The sequence below is a fragment of the Dysidea avara genome, chromosome 2 (assembly GCF_963678975.1).
Source record: "Dysidea avara chromosome 2, odDysAvar1.4, whole genome shotgun sequence".
Classification (NCBI taxonomy): Eukaryota; Metazoa; Porifera; class Demospongiae; order Dictyoceratida; family Dysideidae; genus Dysidea; species Dysidea avara.
The window spans coordinates 31,366,184-31,383,709 of NC_089273.1; the positions used below are offsets into that span (position 1 = coordinate 31,366,184).

The window sequence follows — 17,526 nt, forward strand, 5'->3', positions numbered from 1 at the left end:
ATTTAAAATATTTTTAACATCTGCTTCGTCTTTTCTTCTTCCTGTGGTAAAGAAAAAAGATAGGTTTAAAAAGCCCCAAAGCCGGCCTAATTTGGGGTATACAAATACAAAAAGAAGTGAAATCTAATCCAAAACAGCCAAGCTGTAAAAAAAGAGTGTGCCCTCATAAAGGCTATGGTGAAAAAAGATGTGAAATCCAAGATGGCAGCCAAGCAATAGCTGTGATGGTAGGTTAATGGTAAAAGCTTTAATAACGACATTTCAGGTGAATTTTGTGCCAAGACCGAGCAGCACCAAAATTCACCTGAATTGTTGTTATTAAAATTTCTACCATTAACCTACCATTGCAGCCATTTCTTGGCCACCACCTTGGATTTCACATCTTTTTTCACCATAGCCTTTTTGAGGGCCACACTCTTTCTTGGCTGTTTTGGATTAGATAATAATTCCAAAAATGTCTATTTTTGTACTAATCAAGAATTTATAATGTATATGTATACAACATACTATTTGTGATGTCCTAACTCTTGTACGTAGCTCATGTATATACAGTGTAAGTGTACATCCATACACATACATATGAGGCATGGGGTGATGTACATTTTAAAGTAAAGTATAGTGTATGCACTACCCTTATGTTTTAATACAAGATACTTATGTCTGGTACATGTATGATCTAGAGTGTACTGTTACTAAATGTACATTATCACTTCAGCTTCAGCCATTATTGTGGATGATATGGCTAGAGTGACAGTTACTGGTCTAGTGTGTGAGGAGACATACTCAATCGTAGCCGGTGGGATAATTACAAATGGTGTAATGATGGACCAAACGTTGGATGGGCCCAGATTTCATACAGAAATTATTCTTGCCTCAGCTTGTCCAGTAGTTATAACAACTACTACAACAATGACAACTGGTAAGGGAGTTATTTAATTTTCTTGATGTGTGTGGTGGATACATTTAGAGTAGTATAGTGCACTGTACTTGTACATGGAATTCTTAGTTAGTTAGTAAGTTGGTACACTCTCAGACAAATTTGATAAATCACATGATTCAGACATGGGTTTCATTTACGTATATATTATACTGTACTGTTTTAAGTAGGAATGTCTGCCTAACTGCCTGTCCACAGTCAAAAGGCTGGAGCCCAAATGAAGCACTGTACGACTACCATTTATGCCACAATAATAAATTCACCAGTGGGATGAATGCTTTGGGGTTCTGATGAGTGTGTGCCATCTGCACCTTGTCTTCCCCTTTTTATTTTCAATCAGGCTGGTTGTGTTCATGATGTAATGAAACCATATCAAGATACGTATATATTAATTTTCCCTATCAACACTTTCCTTGAGCAGCATATATAGATGCCACATACGTACTTATTTAAGCCCTTAAACTTGGTAGATAGCTACCTGTAATTTCACAATACCAGTAGGTTCAATGCAACATGATCTTGGTTGATTAACAACGATCGAGCACTGAGAACACCCCTCTTAACAATTTATCATGATGATAAATACCGTTATTATTGGCTTAGCTGTATTCATAATACTAGCATGATGAAATAGTGAAAAGCCTGATTCAAGGTGCTCTAATACAGCGGTCACCCTAATAGAACAGTGACATATGTATAGCTGTATGCTATAACAAAAAACAAACTAGTGTATTTAATATTATTAATTTGAAGATGAAGTAGGGATCCAAGCGATAAAAAGTAGTGAAACAAGAAACAAATGATGGTATTACAGCATAGCTCAGTGGGAAAATTCCTACTACTAGTATCATACAGTATGATAGTACCTGTATACCGGGGGCCACAAAGGTTTGAGCATGGCCCATAAAAAAACATCACTCAAAAATCAGTCTCGCTTTTCCATGACGATGATGAGGCAGTATTGGTTAGGTAAAATTAAGCCCAAACAAGACTTCAGATCAACCTGAAAGATTGCTATGGAATTTATATGAAACAGAATTCTCTACTGAATGACTGAGATTCCTTCAGCTAGACAAGTGTAACTCGATAAAGGGCTAAGGCTGCGGGCTTGACTTTTCACTGTTTGACATTGCTTCAGCTGGACACGTGACTTTAGGCATATCGAAGTACAGGTACATATAATGCATTCTTCGTAGACTTACCATTTCCCTCCTTTGTGTCCCATTTGTTTTTGCTGACAGCCAAAGGTGAGAAAAGACAGCAAAAAAAGTTAACGAACAAGTACACTAAAATCTGGAATTTTCAACTAGAGTAGGGATCATAGCACATCGATAAAAAGTACTGAAACAAGCTGGGGAAATCACAGTGAAACAATAAGAAGTGTTATATCCCTACTGTAGATTTTTATAATGGTGTCTTGAGCACAGTACGGATATACACTGTAACAATTCTTATTCTTATGTGTATCATGGAATACTCCAACTTGTTTCAGTGCTTTTTATCGATGTGCTATGGTCCCTACTCTAGTTGAAAATTCCATTTTTTGTGTAATTACATGTATATGTATATATGTATATATATATATCTAATCCAAAACAGCCAAGCTGTAAAAAAGTGTACGGCCCTCAGAAAGGCTATGGTGAAAAAAGATGCGAAATCCAAGGTGGCGGCCAAGAAATGGCTGTGATGGTATGTTAATGGTAAAAATTTTAATAACGACAATTCAGGTGAATTTTTGTGCCGCTTCACAAAATTTACCTAAATTGTCATTATTAAAATTTTTACCATTAACCTACCATCACAGCCATTTCTTGGCCGCCACCTTGGATTTCGCATCTTTTTTCACCATAGCCTTTCTGAGGGCCGTACACTTTTTTACAGCTTGGCTGTTTTGGATTAGATTTCATTTCTTTTTGTATTTGTATACCCCAAAGCCGGCCTATGGCCAGCTTTGGGACTTTTTTAACCTATGTTTTTTTCTTTACTACAGGAAGAAGAAAAGATGAAGTAGATGTACTTTAAATATTTTATCAGTAAATGTACAAATTATATATACTGTATAATACATATGTGACCGGATTTGCGAAAAGGAGTCTTCCACACACATCCAATTTGCCAACTTTGACAATTGATAACTTCAGATTGGAAAGAGCTATTGCCTTGAATTTTGGGCAGTGGTGAGCACCACTATAGCTGAATATATGGTGAAATTTTCAGGTTAATATGTTACTTGAACACTGAGTGATGGTCTCCAACGGTTACGGAATTGGATGTGTGTGGAAGACCCCTTTTCGCAAATCCGGTCACATAATATTATATTGATTACAGAAATCTCCATGGTGGATTCTTTGTAACTGAACACTCTACTAGGTGACTTCTTCTAATTGCTCTCTCTACAGTGTGAATTGTTTGTAGCTGAACGATCTACAAGGTAACTTCTTCTAGCTGATCTCTCTACAGGGTGATGTATTTGTAGCTGAATTCTGTATAGGTGATTTGTTTGCAGCTGAGCTCTTTACAGAATGGTTTCTTTGTAGCTGAACTCTCTAAAAGGTAACTTCTTCTAACTGATCTTTCTACAGGGCAATTTGTTTCTGGCAGAATTTTCTACAGGGTGATTTCTTTGCAGCTGAACTCTCTACATGGTGGTTTCTTTATAGCTGAACTCTCTAGAAGGTAAATTTCTTCTAGCTGATCTCTCTACAGGGAGATTTATTTGTAGCTGAACTATCTACAAGGTAACTTCTTATAGCTGATCTCTCTACAGGGTGATTTGTTCGTAGTTGAATTCTGTACAGGTGATTTGTTTGCAGCTGAGCTCTTTACAAAATGGTTTCTCTGTAGCTGAACTTTCTCCAAGGTAACTTCTTCTAACTGATCTTTCTACAGGGTGATTTGTTTGTAGCTGAGCTATCTACAAGGTAATTTCTTCTAGCTGATCTCTCTACAGGGTGATTTGTTTGTAGCTGAATTCTGTACAAGTGATTTGTTTGCAGCTGAGCTCTTTACAGAATGGTTTCTTTGTAGCTGAACTCTCTACAGGGTGATTTGTTTGTAGCTGAAATCCCTACAAGGTAACTTCTTCTAGCTGATCTTTCTATAGGGCGATTTGTTTGTAGCTGAGTTCTCTACAGGGTGTTTGTTTGCAGCTGAATTCTCTACATGGTGGTTTCTTTATAGCTGAACTCTCTACAAGGTGACTTCTTCTAGCTGATCTCTCTACAGGGTGATTTGTTTGTGGCTGAACTCTCTACAGGTGATTTGTTTGTAGCTGAACTCTCTACAAGGCGATACTTCTAGGTGATCTCTCTACAGGATTCCTTGTTTCTAACTGAACTCTCAACAGGGTGATCTGTTCATAGCTGAACTTTCTACTGGGTGATTTGTTTGCAGCTGAACTCTCTAAATGGTGGTTTCTTTGTAGCTGAACTCTCTACAAAGTGACTTCTTCTAGCTGAACTCTCTACAAGGTGACTTGTTTCTAGCTGATCTCTCTACAGGGTGACTTGTTTCTAGCTGAACTCTCTACAGGTGATTTGTTTGTAGCTGAACTCTCTACATGGTGGTTTCATTGTAGCTGAACTCTCTACAAGGTAACTTCTTCTAGCTGATCTTTTTACACTGCATATTTGTTTGTAGCTGAGTTCTCTACAGGGTAATTTGTTTGCAGCTGAACTCTCTACATGGGAGTTTCATTGTAGCTGAACTCTCTACAATGTGACTTCTTCTAGCTGAACTCTCTACAGGGTGACTTGTTTCTAGCTGAACTCTCTATAGGTGATTTGTTTGCAGCTGAACTCTCTACATGGTGGTTTCTTTGTAGCTGAACTCTCTACAAGGTAACTTCTTCTAGCCGCTTTTTCTACAAGGTGATTGAGTTTTTTGCAGCTGAACTCTTTACATGGTGGTTGCTTTGTAGCTGAACTCTCTAAAAGGTGACTTCTTCTAGCTGAACTCTCTACAGGATGATTTGTTTGCAGCTGAACTCTCTACGTGGTAGTTTCTTTGTAGCTGAACTGTCTACAATGTGACTTCTTCTAGCTGAACTCTCTACAGGGTGACTTGTTTTTAGCTGATCTCTCTACAGGGTGACTTGTTTCTAGCTGAACTCTCTACAGGTGATTTGTTTGCAGCTGAACTCTCTACATGGTGGTTTCTTTGTAGCTGAACTCTCTACAAGGTAACTTCTTCTAGCTGATCTTTCTACAGGGTGATTTGTTTGTAGCTGAATTCTCTACAGGGTGATTTATTTGCAGCTTAACTCTCTACAAGGTGACTTCTTCTAGCTGAACTCTCCACAGAGTGATTGATTTTTTTTTGCAGCTGAACTCTCTACATGGTGGTTTCTTTGTAACTGAACTCTCTACAGGGTGATTTGTTTGTAGCTGAACTCTCTACAGGGTGATTTGTTTGTAGCTGAACTCTCTACAGGGTGATCTGTTCATAGCTGAACTCCCTATAAGGTAACTTCTTCTAGCTAATCTTTCTACAGGGCGATTTGTTTGTAGCTGAGTTCTCTACAGGGTGATTTGTTTGCAGCTGAACTCTACATGGTAGTTTCTTTGTAGCTCTACAATGTGACTTCTTCTAGCTGAACTCTCTACAAGGTGACTTGTTTCTAGCTGATCTCTCTACAGGGTGACTTATTTCTAGCTGAACTCTCTACAGGTGATTTGTTTGCAGCTGAACTCTCTACATGGTTTATTTCTTTGTAACTGAACTCCCTGCAAGGTGACTTCTTCTAGCTGAACTCTCTACAGGGTGATTTGTTTGTAGCTGAACTCTCTACAAGGAAACTTCTTCTAGCTGAACTCTCTACAGGTGATTTGTTTGCAGCTGAACTCTCTACATGATGGTTTCTTTGTAGCTGAACTCTCTACAAGGTAACTTCTTCAAGCTGATGTCTCTACAGGGTCACTAGTTTTTAGCTGAAATCTCTACATGGTGGTTTATTTGTAACTGAAGTCTCTACAAGGTAACTCCTTCTAGCTGATCTTTCTACAGGGTGATTTGTTTGTAGCTGAATTCTGTACAGGTGATTTGTTTGCAGCTGAGCTTTTTACAGAATGGTTTCTTTGTAGCTGAACTCTCTACAAGGCAACTTCTTCTAGCTGATGTCTCTACAAGGTCACTAGTTTGTAGCTGAACTCTCTACACGGTGGTTTCTTTGTAACCAAACTCTCTACAAGGTGACTTCTTCTAGCTGATCTTTCTACACGGTGATTTGTTTGTAGCTGAACTCTCTAAAAGGAAACTTCTTCTAGCTGATCTCTCTACAAGGAGATTTGTTTGTAGCTGAACTTTCTACATGTGGTTTGTTTGCAGCTGAACTCTCTACATGATGGTTTCTTTGTAGCTGAACTCTCTACAAGGTAACTTCTTCTAGCTGATCTCTCCACAGGGTGATTTGTTTGTAGCTGAACTCTCTACATGGTAGTTTCTTTGTAGCTGATCTCTATACAGGTTACTTGTTTCTGATCTCTTGAATTCTCTTCAGGGTGACTGCTCTATTAGGATGACTGCTCTATTAGAGTATCTCGATCTCGCACTTGCTACACCAAGTTGGATTTCGTGTTATAACTCCGTGGCTTTATGTCTGATTCTTCTACACCATTGAAGAGCCTTTCTAAGATGATTACTCCATCTATACAGCGATTTTCAAACCATTACCCCAAGCGGTTTATCTGGTAGGCGTGGAAAGCAGTGGTTTTTTTATTAGCTAATCTCGATTGCGTAGTTGTTACACACTGTTGGTTTTTTTGTTGTATCTTCCTAGTTTTTAGCTCGATTTCTTTCAAACCACAAAAGGTTTGAGGTTCAATAGTTAACCTATTCACCCACCGATTTTCAGCTTCTTCCCATACGCGGTTTACCCTGTAGGCGTGACAACATATTAAAAAAAACAAAAATAAAAAAATAAAAACATTAGTGTTATCTTTCGTGAATAATCGCTCATAACTCTTTGCCTGTTTATCGTATTCCAGCCAAAGTTGGTACCGATATGCGCCTTTGTACCGCCCTTCTGTGTGACAAATTTCAAGGCAATCGGATATGGCGTTCGCGTTTTATAGCAGTTATTGTAAGTGTAGGACAAGAGGAAGAAAAAACGAAGAAACTAAGCCAATTTTTGAAGTCACATATCTCGGGAACGCTTGAAGCGATTTCGCTAAGATTTGGAATGTGGAGTGCTGAAGTTTGAGGGAGTGTCCACAGCAAGCATCGTCTTGTTTCATCAAGGCAGCACAGAGCTACGGAGGTGCGAAAATTGCGTTTTCTTTCTTCCTGTCAATATACTCACGGGTGTTGCGCGCCGGCTTCTTGGGCCGCACGACACACTACCGTGTGTCTTGATCATATTGTAAACTGCATGTTCCTCTTAACTCCAACTTTGTCTGCTTTGATAATAAAATGTTTTAATGTATTGTCTCTGTCTGTGTACACAATGACAAAAGATTTTGGACACATTGATACATTAGTTTTGTACAGGGTGACATACACTGGGAGAGTTGTGTCAGCGTCACTAGTGTGTTTTGTGGTATACAAAAGATTCAAAACTTTACACTTTTACAGAGCCTGCTTAAATCCCTTTGTACTGGTAACTTATAATTACACTGTATTGCAGTCACCTCTTCCTTGCCTCATAAGATCCAAAATTCACATGGACCCTATATAATAATTCTAGCAGAGAGCTTATTATCAAAATCATACCAAAGTCAACCTTGCATACCATACTGTATTGTGTGCATGGGACCAAACCATGTAACATATTAGATGCTAGAATTGTTGGTTGGTTGGTAATTTCAGCTACAAATTGTGGAATAACAACAGTGTATGAAGTGGTGTTGTCAGAAATTTTGAGAATTATAATAATTATGAGGGAAGTTTGGTCCCACAGGCACATGAACGAATAAGCTTGATATTCACTTATATGTGTGTAGGGACCAGCTTATTATGCCAGCATAATTTTGAACGTACCAGAAAGAATCAAGCATAATGCTAACTAGCATGATGAGGAATATAATCTCAGGAAACTTAGCCTATGCACACACTGTGACTAATGAAAATCCCAATATACTCTTCTAATAAAATAGTCAATTATTCTAATGACACCTTACACAGACTTGTTTAATTTGAACCGTTTACTAGTAGCAGCTATATTAACATCACTACTCTTTAAAGCAACTCTGCATTCAAATTTTAAGCGAGAGCTCTAGCTCTATGACTCGACCAGCCCTTGGTTTCACCAAAATATTAAGTTTTAATATTTCATAACTCTTGTATACTTCACAAAAATTTAGCAGCATAATTATTCACTAGTGGTATCAATGGGATGGTCATTGCCAATTAGATTTATGATGTCATTAAATTTGCAAAATGGATAAATCAATGTGTATAATTTTAAATTTTTATTACAATAGATACACTCTGCTTTTAGGATTACTATGCCATTTAGGCACAAGCAGAAAAAAAACAGGATAAAAGAATATGTAACTGGGCCTGTGAAAATAGGGCATGTGGGCACTAACTATACACCATCACATAACAGAACATATCTCAGTGCTGGAATAGGGTATCTGCACTCTATAACTATTAAATATTATAAAGCCAATGAAATATTAAATAAGTGCTATAGACCTGTATGATGATGGTTTACAACAGAAATACTGACATGACATTGATGCAGGAAAATAAAATCATGTATAGACAACTTGTTCTAATAGATCCTTATAAGGACATATTTATATCTTACGTGTGCTTAGAGGCTACCGACCCAATAAAAATGTATGTTATGAATGAAACTGTTTTCATTCACCTATAATGAAAAAATGTGAGTATAATATTGAGCACAATGGGATAATATTAATAAAGTGAGCATAATAGGAGAAATTTTGAGCAGTGCTGCCAATGCAGCATACCATACATAATGTCTTTATGCACAATCAACATCACTGTTACACACACACACACACACACACACACACACACACACACACACACACACACACACACACACACACACACACACACACACACACACACACACACACACACACACACACACACACACACACACACACACACACACACACACACACACACACACAGAGTTATAATGGTGGGTTCAAAACACAAGGTTATGTAGAATTTAGTAACATGTGCTGGAGGTCCTGTGCAACCAAGGTCTAACTTATTTAGACCACAGCTCATTGTTGTACCTTCACTGAACCGTCACAAATTTTCAACAAATTTTGAATATTCTGTCTATAGCTGTGGTCTTATAAGTGTCTGCATTTACTATAATTACCCACAAAATATTTAATTGTATTTATTCCACTATTTGGCTTGAAAACATACACAATTTTTGCATTAAAGCATGCTACATTCTCAGCCATAAAATAATAAGTTTTTAGGTATAGTTTATTTGTATAGTATATTCCCCACTTGAATTAAGTACACATAATACTGTACTGTTTCTGTGTACATGGTATCAATGGATAGCGACACACTTGTTCATGTACTTAAAAAATCCTTCTTGTAGCTGGATGGAAGTGTTTTGTCTAAACCACCCATTATTATTAGATCAGTAACTTCTTAGCAAAATTAATTATACACAAGACGATAATACATGCTGCTATGAAAACATTATCATTTTTACATATAAATCTAATCAGATTGCTCCACAATCACACTGGCATTCCTTATAATTAATTGGTCACTGAAATGTAGAGAGCTAGTCCTGAAATTTTTACAATCATCGCTTAATACATGAATATAGGAGATCTAAATCAATTATGTGGAGTAGTGTAAAGCGATTTTGCAATACCTGGAAGATTAAGGGATATAAGTAATACAGTGGTTATCAGCCAACTAATTATTTTGCTATCAATTCTTGGGCAATAAAGCTAGTAACAAATTGATGCATTATAACTACGTCATTGTTGTGGAATAGAAATGTTTTATCCTAACAATTTACTTATATGCAAATAATTATAATAAACTACAAAACAAAATGCATAGCTACTACTAACTATTGTTCCAGCAAAATAGTTAACACAGCTTGATTTTCAAACATTTGAGTCAGCTACATCATTCACAGTTACAGTATTAGCATCAGCTGGTTGAATAGAAGTTTCTTGTTGTTGGGTAGCATTTTCATTGCCTTCCTCTTCTACAGCAGCTTCATCATTTGCAGTTACAGTATTAGCATCAGCTGGTTGAATAGGAGTTTCTTGCTGTTGGGTAGCATTTTCATTGCTTTCCTCTTCTCCAGATGGCTTCAGGCAATACCCCAGTAACAATGTGCCAACTGTTCCTATCACCGGAAACAGTAATTCTTGTATATCATCAAAATCATTAAAACTTCCAAGACTGAACAAAGTAAGCACAGTTGTCAGAGCTGCGATCACTATTACTGCAGAAAGAACCCAGCCTAGTGCATCCAGGAACACACGACCACTCTGGTAGCTAACAGTGTATACTGCCACTAGTACCACTCCATACACACAGATAACAACCAGCAATTCACCAGCAACAACAAGGAACGTTTTCAATGGATCTTGGATGAATGCCAGTGAGACAAAAGGAACGAAATGTCCAAAATAAGCAATGGATAATGAAGTTAGGCAATGCATAACGTACTTCTTTAGATCAAATTGCTCTCCTTTGTAACAGTACATAATACAAAATATCAGTAGATATAACATAGTCACACTGAATGTAAAGGAAAGAGCAATGGTTGATGGAGCTGGAACATCTTCTTCGTTAAGCACTTCTTCACGATGCTTGATCAATTCCACTGCAGCAATTATATGAAAAGTGACCATCGGTATTAATGCTATAATAGCAGTTATGAACTTTGCAATATAATGAGGTTCCTTTAGTTTATATAATGTCGCTAACTTGATAAATTTTGGAGAGATGGTCTCTTTCAGATCTTGCTTTGATTTAACGATAGCTGGAAATATCCATGTATATGTTGTTAAACAGAGAAAAGTATAGAGCAGACTACTCAATACTTCCAAGTAAAACAACATGGCGTATATAGTTCGATAATGGACATCCTCATCTGAATTACTCTGTGTCTGAAAATAATACTTGCTGGCTAAGTCAAGATCTAGTTCTTCAACATATCTTCCTTGTGCATACATTCTACTCTGTAAAGAAACCATTGCAGAAGAGTGACTATTGTCAACAGTAATTAGAAACTATACACCATAGAGTACAGCACAAAAATTAATGCTTGAGTAAGAAACTGTATTTACATTCAGAAACTACACTGTAAAACCTGAATTACCTGAAACAATAAATGTTTTGATTGCTAAATTTTTTTATCACTTTAGCTAACTGTATTCAGAAAAGACAAAACAGCACTAAGTAGTTTGTCCCAAAACTGTTTCAGGTGTGTGACAAATGTGTGGCTCAAACCCTTCCCAAAATGTTGATACAAAATTTATTTATTGAAGTTATTCGTTTGCTCATTATAATGCAATCTTACAATACAGTAGTACATTATAGTAGGGATTAAGAAGTTAATTCTCACCTTCCCACAAAAGATTATTCACTCCTTACAATATCTTTAATTGTGGCACTCAAGCCCAAAATTGCGTACATTGCAAACCAAAACACTATTAAGTTCAAAATGACTGACAGATTACTTACTGCGTAATTCTTTCAGATAAAGATAGCTCTGAATAGCTGCTAAAGTTACATGTTTTTTTCCAGTTTGGTTTTGCTTCAGCCCAACAAGTATATTTTGGCATAGCGCAGTATGCACATCATGGACTTACCTTTGTTCTCCTTGCTGACAATGCAAGCTAGGTGTTGGTTTGTGGCAATGCATTAATGTCTTTGTGAATAAATGGAAATCATCCATATTTTTGTGGCACTCCTGCAACAGTCTAAATAAATCAGCAGACTGGCTATAGGCTAGCTTTACATATCATTCTCTATAATTGTGGAACTATGTACTGTAACATGCAAAACGAAGTCAAAAACTATTATACAAAACAACTCCTATATTCAGGGCCAGATACAAAGGCCCTAGGAAAGCCAAATATAGAGGCACCCGCACACATGTCAGAAATCAATCAAGCACGCATTGCGCATGTATCACTGGGACTTTCATGTACGTACATTAATATGCTTGCCATGCAAACAGTATAGACTGCATGACTCTGTCTAACTATATATATATGTATTCATATACATAACCATATATGTATGACTACTGTTTTTTTAAAAGTTTTAATTCTATATCCTAGACGTGTTTGTGTGTAAATCTTAATATTATACTTAATATACGTATCTTTCCAGCCCCATGGAGGTTTTTCCCAGCACTGTATAGCAACTGTTCAGCTAGTTGATTTTGAGACCTTTGTTAAGGATCCAGTGTTGCCTCCTATTCTTAGCTGCTGCATCATCTTTATCATGTCATTGAACAATACTTTACTGTAATCTTAGTGCCAATTTTCATTAGTGTATAGCTACTCAGTTGTACAACCAGAGGGTGCCAGGAAAATGTGCAAAGGTGCTAGTTGAGAAGCGGAAACAATAAAAAGCCATACTTGTTTTAAGTACTTTTCATAGCTAACATTCATTGGTAGCAATACAATTAGACAATGTCTCTCCTGGACTCCAACCCAATTACAGAATTGTCCCACACTATTAGCCTTATGATCATATAAATACAATGGAGAGTCAGTATTAGTGTGTGCTTTAGCTATCATAATGATATAAGTGCCTGTAGAATACTGGGATTACCTAGAACTGACCACTAGCACATGGCTGCATAGAAGGAAGTGCTAGTGAAATTGGCTGTATGAATATTAGATTCTGAAGCCTGAGACCCCATTTTTGGAGCTCTGAGGCCCTAGGCTGGCTATGCATATTCCTTACTAGAAATTCTGAAGTGTTCCTGTAGTTTTGCCCATACGAATAATTCACATTAAAACCAGCATGTCCAAGAAGGGATCAAATTTGCAACTTAAGGTGATGATTCTTTGTTGAAATATTGTAATGATTCCTGCTAGCTTGCAAAATTCCTAATTTTTCTTACACTTGTTTGTTAAATTTTTGGTAATGTAATTTGATTTCTGCAACACCATATCAAAGGGTATAATGGTGTCAGATGTGTGTGCATTGAAATGAACATCCCTATACTGTGATGATCTCCTTGTTTAACTCTCTAACTGTTGTGTTGTCTGGTAGGGCATACCAAGGCCTGAAAATGGAGCTGCATTAGCCAACCTATTTGGATATTTACTTGGTAATTATATACAGTGTCCAAGTCCATGAGTTCTCTCATTACTTGCAATGTGCATCCATTATAGTGAAATGCATGGACACCGTATACCATCTTTTGACAAAGTAGCTTGTAACTATCCTCAGTGTAACAGATTGCCTTCTCCCATTTCATCTCAATGATACACATGACTAGATCAAACAACTAACAAGATAAAACATTTTCATAATTATGTGACTTTCACAGAACAATCACTGAATGATCTGTTTATCCCAGTTACCGAGATCCTGTGGGTGTGAATGCTTTAAGGTAAGTGTACTGGTCTACTAATGCACAAATATGTCAAAATGCATAACTTACTAGATTAATCCACCATATGGTAGTGTCTTTGATGGTTAGAGGGTCACGTACTTTATTGCATGTAATACTTACACGTTAATAGCCTACAAGTTACTATGTAACACTTGCACACCTCAGATCAAAGGAGCCACCCTGACTACATTAATTTTTGTATGTAGCCCAGCTAACCAGACTACATAATTATGAAATGTAGCCAGGCTACAACTGGACAGTGATTATATAGATGTTGAGGCCAAAAGCGATTGTAGGGATTGACTAACACTCACGTGATTACTTGGATTTCACCATGAAAACCACTCAGACGGAGAATCCTCGCCATCCTACAATTAATTTGAAAAACGTTGAGCTAAGGTGAGAACTAGTGCTATAGCTTATTCACCGATTGTTTCTGCACATTTTCAAATATGGACACGCCTCCATTACAAAGCTACCACTATGCACAGAGTAACCAATCTACAAGCAAGCTTACCTATCTAGGACCTTAGTGAACTTGTAATTTAATTTCCATAAACGATTCAATAGCACTGATTAAAACATTATCCACACTTAAACCACCACCAAGTCTTCTATTCGACAGACTTTTGACAATGCAGCTGCTAAGGCGTGCATGTTCTGCTCACAGAAAATTTTCTTGGCCAGGAATTCCAGTGAGTGGACAGCGCAGTTCATGTGTATTAATGTAACAAATTTCTATTTTTGTATGTAGGATTTGGGATTATTTTGTTTGTTTGTTTAACCTTACCGTGCCCACACAGATCTCTTTTAAGAGTCTGGCTGTGGTCGCACGAGACTGAGGGCTCATCATATTGTAATGTATTTACATGTTTCCTCATTTAATAATGATGGTTCTCTCTCACCTCAAATAACCGAAATTCTCCATGATATCTCTAGGATATGTCCGTTCATCGTAACCGAACGTAACCAGAACGTAATAGCTGCTGAACCATAGTGGAAATTTTAGGCATGCATATAATATATCCAGTAGTTGCACTCGTATTGGCTTGGGTGATTGATCACCCTGTACAGGCTATCAGCCTGAGAAGTAAGTGTTACATATTAGCTGTAACACAGGCATTCGGGCTTTATGCCCTGGTGCAGTCGGGCATACATATCAGGAAAAGCCCTCATGCCCAAGTTACAACTATTACACGTAGATTGTAAAGAGTTTAGCTACAAACAAACAGCTATGTAACAAGTCACCCTGTACAGTTCCAAGCAAGGCTTCCTGTAGAGAGTATGGCTACATTACATGTACAGCATTACAAGTCATCTTGGTAGTGAGTTCAGATATGATAAAATTACTCTGTAGGACATCAGCTACAAACAAGCCTCCCTGTAGAGTACATTACAACTCACCCTGTAGTCCATTCAGCTACAAAACAAGTCACCCTTTTAGAACTTTAGCTATGTAAATCATAATTAAAATAAATAGTTTAAACAGACCATATAAATTTAAAAAGTCTTCTCCTAAAGAAAAAAAGTAAAAAGGAAGCCCAAGGCTTACAATTACAAAATGTGCTATCTATACCAGAACAGCCTTGAGAAAAAGGGTGCAGTTCCCCTAAATGCTTGATGAAAAAGGTACAAAATCTAAAGTAATAGTCAAGACACAGCTGATAATGAACACTTGCAGTCATTTCTTGACCACCACCTCTGATTTCACAACACTGGCTTTTCTGCCTTTTTCTCAACTTCACTGTTTTGGTATATATACCATAATTATACTGTAGCATGCTTTTTAAAGCAAAATTTTACAATTTTGTCAAGATCTTCCCCTTGAAATATTTACTGTTGCATTTATCAAAATCACATTGTTTACACATGGTCTAGATCATTAACTAGAGTTGTACAATAGTCTCAGTGCAGTAAACATGTGCAAATCTGAATGATATTGACAGATGAAATAGCACTTGAACACACCACCGAGGTAGTTGTGATCACATGGTAGGCATGAGGCTATTGTGTTCCAAAAAATGAGCATTATGATTTTGAGCAGCATGCAAAACATCACCTATTATGCTTCTAATTATTCCCAAAATCATGCCACCATATATGGTTAATAATGTTTAGTCTACTAGACTATCTTCTTACTTTGAGCCTTATCCGAAATTATGTCACAGGCATAAAATGGCTGCTGTAGTGTGGGGACGTTCGTAACATTTGTATGGGCGACTATGGGAAGAAAATTTTTGAATGCAGCTGTTCAGCGAGGCTTGGTGAAGAAACATGTGTTCATGATCAGTGTATAGGGGAACGAGCAACTGCAACTGATCAAGTCATTATAAATAATCAGCAATTAAGCTGTTTTGTACATAAACAGGCACCTGGTTTGTTGTCAAATGTTATGCTAAAAACCTTGTGACAAAGAAAATTCCACCTGCACGTGATGAAATATGTCATGAATTTTAATATTGTAAAATTCCCAAAATGCGAGATTAAAATTCTCTCAAGAAAAACCCACTATACAGTATTAAAACGTGTCATTGTTTGGGACCACATCATATCCAACTGTGTCTTCCTTTCAAACCATTCAGATGTGGAGGTATTCATGTTCTTTGTATGTATAAACATTATTAATAGTTAGATCTCAAGAATGTGGCACATGAGATTAGTTACGTATGTAGACTAGTTTTTATCTATGTACAGAAAATTTGAACATACATGTAAAAACCATATACTTTCTAAGGAATGGAAGTACAGCTATCAGTAATGGCTCCAATACATGGTTAATATGCAATTAGCACTAATTGCATTCCCAGACATATTCTAGTATTGTTCTATAAAACTATTTTGTTATGAATATTGTAGTAGGTGATTAAGCTCATGAATTAACTACCAGTGAATTTATTCATTGCATACTTTATAATTGGTGTTATAGTTATGCAGCTCAATATTGACAGAGTGAGTAAACAACCAATGCAGGTGTGTATTGATATACATAATATACCTACACACTCTTATAGACTAGTAACGTAGGACACTGAGAACACATTTTTAATAGCTTAATATTATGGTTATACTGCAAAACTATATATGCCCACTGCACAATCAATGCTTAGCGTACCGATTGTCAATGGTTCAATATAAAATACACTGCACTTTGGATGTTGCAATATCAAACCAAAACATAACACAAAATCAATGCAATTTCAATTACTGATTGGTATGATATATCAACATCAAATATTACTAATACATTATCATCCAAGGAGTCCAAAAGGAACCTATAACATTTTGGGCCACACTGGAGTCTCAGGCAATTGGAGTCTTCATTCTTGTTTGTATACTCTGAAGATGACAAATCTGCATGGATATGGACAAGTACATGTATAAGGACATTGATATACGTTTGCTATTAACTCCAAAAACTTGCTCCATTAGAATGCAGCCTCTATTGCACTACTGCACAGCCCACACACCAAGGAATCTAAAGATATTTTCATTTGCAACAATAATCTACTATCACTTATCAACACTACACATAGCTACAACCAGCAGCTCTCACATACCGGTTGTCATTATGTTAGCCAGTGTCTCTTGCCTCGTTATTATTAGTTCAGTACAGTACAAATGGAATCATTATTAGTTAGCTAACTAGCTAATACTGAACTACCTACCAGATATGTTAATCTTGTGAGCAGATCTCTTTGAGCAGTCTCCTGTATACAAGGTAGCCTTATAGTAACACTTTCTTCATTGACACTGATAGAGAATAGTGATAGCCAAAATAGTGCCTTTGGTCCCAGTAAAAAAACTGGTGAAGTGCTCCAAATGTAATTTCGCTCAATAGGAACACAAGTTTCATCCTCGTCACTTGATGGGATCTGAAACATGTAAGTTATTTTGATGTACTCTGTAGGGTCTTGACCCGTTCTGTAAAAATTCCGGTGGGGACTATTCTACGGAACGGAACGGAATGGAACGGAACGGAATGATGGACTAAACTGCGGAACGGAATGCTTTCTCAGATTGAAGCTTGCAGCTTACC

At 37.0% G+C, this 17,526-nt stretch overlaps 1 protein-coding gene across 1 annotated transcript; it reads right to left on the minus strand.

The window, feature by feature from the left end:
* Nucleotides 1-9,893: 9,893 nt before the first annotated feature.
* Nucleotides 9,894-17,219, minus strand: LOC136244356 (uncharacterized). The gene is made up of 2 exons (XM_066035930.1): nt 17,156-17,219; nt 9,894-11,091 (listed from the first exon to the last, which is right to left on the minus strand). The coding sequence occupies exon 2, from the start codon at nt 11,083-11,085 to the stop codon at nt 10,003-10,005; it is 1,083 nt and encodes a 360-aa protein (XP_065892002.1). The 5' UTR covers nt 11,086-11,091; nt 17,156-17,219; the 3' UTR covers nt 9,894-10,002.
* Between the last annotated feature and the right edge of the window lie 307 nt (nt 17,220-17,526).